This window comes from Ciona intestinalis, unplaced genomic scaffold (assembly GCF_000224145.3).
Source record: "Ciona intestinalis unplaced genomic scaffold, KH HT000051.2, whole genome shotgun sequence".
Taxonomy (NCBI): domain Eukaryota; kingdom Metazoa; phylum Chordata; class Ascidiacea; order Phlebobranchia; family Cionidae; genus Ciona; species Ciona intestinalis.
In genome coordinates, this window is record NW_004190373.2 from 1 (window position 1) to 5,230 (window position 5,230).

The 5,230-nt window shown below is 40.2% G+C and overlaps 1 protein-coding gene across 1 annotated transcript; it reads left to right on the top strand.

Annotated features, from left to right (window-relative positions):
* Positions 1-232: 232 nt before the first annotated feature.
* Positions 233-4,713, top strand: LOC104266492 (coadhesin-like). Its single transcript, XM_018815237.2, has 10 exons — positions 233-450; positions 697-871; positions 1,110-1,218; positions 1,496-1,697; positions 1,944-2,118; positions 2,381-2,514; positions 2,767-2,856; positions 3,178-3,317; positions 3,542-3,735; positions 4,420-4,713. Coding segments are annotated over exons 1-10 (1,338 nt in total). The 5' UTR covers positions 233-333; the 3' UTR covers positions 4,422-4,713.
* The last annotated feature ends 517 nt before the right edge of the window (positions 4,714-5,230 follow it).

Below are 5,230 nucleotides of genomic sequence, written 5' to 3' on the forward strand. Positions count from 1 at the left end.
GCACAATCGCACATAGGCGCACATAAGTGCCCAATCACACATAGGCGCACATAATTGCCCAAACGCACATAGGCGCACATAATTGCACATGTTAATGTATCCAAGTTATAACACAGGTGTTCTGTTTCTAAACCTCGTACCAGCTTATATATTTTGTGGACGATTATTTTTCTGTATGGTTGACAACTAATACGTGCTCACTCAATATAGCTTTGCTCTTTTGTTTATATAAATCTTTGCATTCCCAGGTGCCAAGGCCAACCATCAGAAGATGAGAATTGTTTGTCTGCTTGTCCTTTAGCAGCTTGGAGTGCATGGGTCCCAGGTCAATGCATGGGACCCGATATATCGTGCTCGCCTGGGACCCGTACCGAAACACGAACATGTAGGAGTCGAGGGAATGTCGTTGGTGACGTTTTCTGCGCAGGAGGAACTGCAGCTTCAACCAGGGTGGGTGGTTTGTGTTGTTCATGTTATGTGTAACCAGAGGGTTGTCGGTTTGAGGCTCAGTTCTGCCACTATTGTGCAACTAAAAATATGTCTTTGCTCCTTGATCATTTTTACCATAGTTTAGTTTAACAACTGTCACTTTTCTGTTAATAATAATTGCTTAAAACCAGTGGTTACTAATAAACTGCTGTTGCCACACAAGGATAAATAAGTCACATTTATTCATCATCAACAATATTTCTACAGCAAACAAACTGTCAGGAAGACTTGTGCGCGTCGTACTCGGCGTTCACGTTCACCTCGTGTACCAATGTGTGCAGAGCGGGCACCAGGAGTGGTGTCAGGAGTTGTATCACATCAGGGAATGTCCCTGCAGGATGTTTAACAAAACAAGAATCTTGTTTCGATGAAGTCGCGTGTGGTGAGTAATGTGCAGAAATATAAATATCTTGTGTAATTATCGAACAACCACATTTTTATTTGACACTTTTCTTCAGGTAGTTTCTTAATAAGAATATTCAGATTAAGTTATACTTAAAATGTGTGACTTTTAAAATCAATCTAACATTAAATTTGTGGGGATTTAAAATATAGAGGTCCCAACTGAGAATTTTTAACCCATAGTTTCCGTTTTTTAAAATCAACTTTTAATCCCATAGTACCATCATGGAGTGATTGGTCACCATGGGGGGCGTGTGGGGGGGCGGAATGTACGACTGCAACAAGAACGAGGACGAGGACATGTCCCGATGCCTTGCCGACCAAACCGTGAGTTGAATATTGGTTGTTTATTTTGGTTAATAGGTGCACACAAAGCACATAAGTACCCAATCGCACATAGGCGCACATAAGTGCCCAATCACACGTAGGCGTACATAATTGCACATGTTAATGTATCCAAGTTATAACACAGGTGTTCTGTTTCTAAACCTCGTACCAGCTTATATATTTTGTGAACGATTATTTTTCTGTATGGTTGACAACTAATACGTGCTCACTCAATATAGCTTTGCTCTTTTGTTTATATAAATCTTTGCATTCCCAGGTGCCAAGGCCAACCATCAGAAGATGAGAATTGTTTGTCTGCTTGTCCTTCAGCAGCTTGGAGTGCATGGGTCCCAGGTCAATGCATGGGACCCGATATATCGTGCTCGCCTGGGACCCGTACCGAAACACGAACATGTAGGAGTCGAGGGAATGTCGTTGGTGACGTTTTCTGCGCAGGAGGAACTGCAGCTTCAACCAGGGTGGGTGGTTTGTGTTGTTCATGTTATGTGTAACCAGAGGGTTGTCGGTTTGAGGCTCGGTTCTGCCACTATTGTGCAACTAAAAATATGTCTTTGCTCCTTGATCATTTTTACCATAGTTTAGTTTAACAACCGTCATTTTTCTGTTAATAATAATTGCTTAAAACCAGTGGTCACTAATAAACTGCTGTTGCCACATAAGGATAAATAAGTCACATTCATTCACCATCAACAATATTTCTACAGCAAACAAACTGTCAGGAAGATTTATGCACGTCGTACTCGGCGTTCACGTTCACCTCGTGCACCAATGTGTGCAGGTCGGGCACCAGGAGTGGTGTCAGGAGTTGTATCACATCAGGGAATGTCCCTGCTGGATGTTTAACAAAACAAGAATCTTGTTTCGATGAAGTCGCATGTGGTGAGTGTTGTGTGGAGATATAAACCTCCTATATAAAAATATCGAACGACAACATTCCCATTCGACACTTTCCCCTTAAGTAGTTTTTCTAGACTGTTGTTTTTGTTTGGAAAAATTAATTTTCTTTGTTGTTTTAAGATAAACATATGATATTTATCTTCGCATGGCGGGGCAACAGTAGTCGTTATAACACAGGTGTTCTGTTTCATGCATCTTGTGGCAGCTTACAAGTTACCATAAATGTAACTTATTTATCATACAGGGACCATCGACCTAATGTTTGTATTGGATGGCATGCAGTCAGTGACATCACAAAACTTTATTGTCATCAAGAACTGGATGCAAAGTTTTATTCCGAGGCTGAATTTACAAGATGAAAAAATCAGATTTGGCTTGGTGGGTTATGGGTTGGAGTTATGGGGGATTAAGATTGGATTCAAACCATTTTAACTTTGGGTTCGGGATTGTTAAACTAGAAATAACAAAAATAATGGATATTTTGTGTAACTTATCCTCTGGTATAAAAAAGATAATAAATTTTAATAAACACAAACAGTTTGCCCTTTATACAGTGAGACTTTGCATGTATAGACATGTATCCAAAATATCTATAGCGACCAGTTGTTCATTATTAAAATTACTTTCCAGACGCGCTATACCGGCAGTGTGGTCACTGATATCGAGTCAGGGGAATCCCAGAATCTACCACAGATCAACAATGTTATTTCCTTGCTTCCTGTAAGTTGGTTGTGATGTAATACATGGGTGGATGTAACTTATTTATCCTCTATAACACGGGTGTTCTGTTTCATACACCTTGTGCCAGCTTACAAGTTACCACGTATGTAACTTTATCGGTGATTGTTTATCTGTATGGCGAATAATTTGGACAATCGATGAGTAATCACTGGGTTTATCGTTTAGTGTTACAAAAATACCAATCACAGTGTCCTCTGTTTACAATAGTCTAACCACTAAACCACAACGCTGTACATGTGGTGTATATGTCTATACTGACACAGCATTACAACAACTTAAAATATCAACCCCCCCCCCCAGTTCACGACCCAATCCACGAAAACCACGCTGTCAATTACTTCAACAATCAACAACAACTTTAACTCAGCCGGAGGTCGATTCCCGGCATCCAGGAGGTTGGTGGTCGTTGTCACCGATGGACTCGCTCAAGAAACAATGAGGTGAATATGATGTCATAATGCAAGTACTCAACAATAGTGTTTTAAACCTAATTATCGCTGCATGGTGGGGCAACAACAGTCGTTATAACACGGGTGTTCTGTTTTATACACCTCGTGCCAGCTGATGAGTTCTGTATATGTATAAAAAAGAACTGTGTTATAACTTTAAAGTTACTCGCCAATAAAAATGTTGACATTCAATGAAACCAATATATTCCATACAGCGATGTCAACACATTGGTACAACTCGCGCAAACAAACAAAGTTGAAATAATTTCTGTTGCTGTTGGTCCGTTTGCCAACCTTGCTACTCTTGGAGTAATAACCGGAGATCCAACGTTCGGAAATATATTTCAAGCTCGTACTTTTAACCTAAATTCAATTTCAACCCCTCTGTTCAACAAACTGTTTAACCCATGTAAGTTATTGTGTGTCCATGGTGTGCAACATGTGTCCATGGTGTGCAAGATGTGTCCATGGTGTGCATTATGTGTCCATGGTGTGCAACATGTGTCCATGGTGTGCCATATGTGTCTATGGTGTGCAACATGTGTCCATGATGTGCAACATGTGTCCATGGTGTGCAATATGTGTCCATGGTGTGCAATGTGTCCAAGGTGTGCAACATGTGTCCATGGTCTGCCATATGTGTCCATGGTGTGCAATATGTGTCCATGGTGTGCAATGTGTCCATGGTGTGCAACATGTGTCCATGGTGTGCAGCATGTGTCCATGGTGTGCATTATGTGTCCATGGTATGCAATATGTGTCCATGGTGTGCAACATGTGTCCATGGTGTGCATTATGTGTCCATGGTGTGCATTATGTGTCCATGGTGTGCAATATGTGTCCATGGTGTGCCACATGTGTCCATGGTGTGCATTATGTGTCCATGGTGTGCAGCATGTGTCCATGGTGTGCATTATGTGTCCATGGTGTGCAGCATGTGTCCATGGTGTGAATTATGTGTCCATGGTGTGCAACATGTGTCCATGGTGTGCACTATTTGTCCACAGTGTGCAACATGTGTATATAGTGTAATAATATACCATACACACACTTTACTTAATGTAGTTTCTAAAATATTATTTTATTTTTGCAGGAAACTGTTGGCTTCATTTGTTTGGATCTAATTTATCATTTGCACAAATTCTTTGTTAGTTTCATTGTTTTGTTACTTGTTTTATATTTGAATATACTGAACTGTTCAAATACACGAAAGGTTTTTATGGTATAATGGAGGCACAATGGTGGCAGCATCCAGTCTTAAGAAATAATTGGTTTTTGATTTGTTCTGTTGGGTTACAACTATGTAGACGTAGTGTTAGATTTTGACGGGCAATTTGGATTCTGTTTTTATTTCGTCTTCATAATAAAGAACGATGATCCGACAGCTTATGCTATAATATATTTATCCCGCCAGAATTTTAAGCGTTTTTTAAACATTGGACGTTGGCACGGTGTTTCCAGGTGCCGCTGGTGTTGGAATATTTTAAGGGGAGGAAATATATGAGAAATAAAAACACGGCAACACTTTTCAACGTTGATTAGCCCTGCCCGCTTTTGGTTGATTGGCTCGCAGTCCTCGCTTACAAAACACTCGCCTTCCAATGCGTGGCAGTTACACTACGTGGATGGTTGGTTGAAGTTGGTTCTGCACCAGATATGGATTATATTTTAGGACTTAAGTTATAATTCCACCACTGTATTACTTCAGACAGCAGGTATTATTACTTGTTATTCGGCAGTATGATTAGAATTACTATCAGTACGCAGTGTCTAGTGTTTAAAAAGTTCCTAAGAGATATTTTGGTCAAAATAACCGAGATATATCGATTGCAACTTTTAGTTTTACTAAGGACCGAACAACCGTATGATGTCGATTTAAGTAACTTGGTATAATGACTGCAGTA

What these genes read in the sequence shown, in the direction of transcription:
- LOC104266492 (XM_018815237.2), top strand. Translation starts at nt 334, where the DNA reads ATGGGACCCGATATATCGTGCTCGCCTGGGACCCGTACCGAAACACGA. An exon ending in TTTCGATGAAGTCGCGTGTG is followed by an intron (nt 872 to 1,109) that starts GTGAGTAATGTG and finishes TTAATCCCATAG; the next exon opens with TACCATCATGGAGTGATTGG. An exon ending in ATGTTATTTCCTTGCTTCCT is followed by an intron (nt 2,857 to 3,177) that starts GTAAGTTGGTTG and finishes CCCCCCCCCCAG; the next exon opens with TTCACGACCCAATCCACGAA.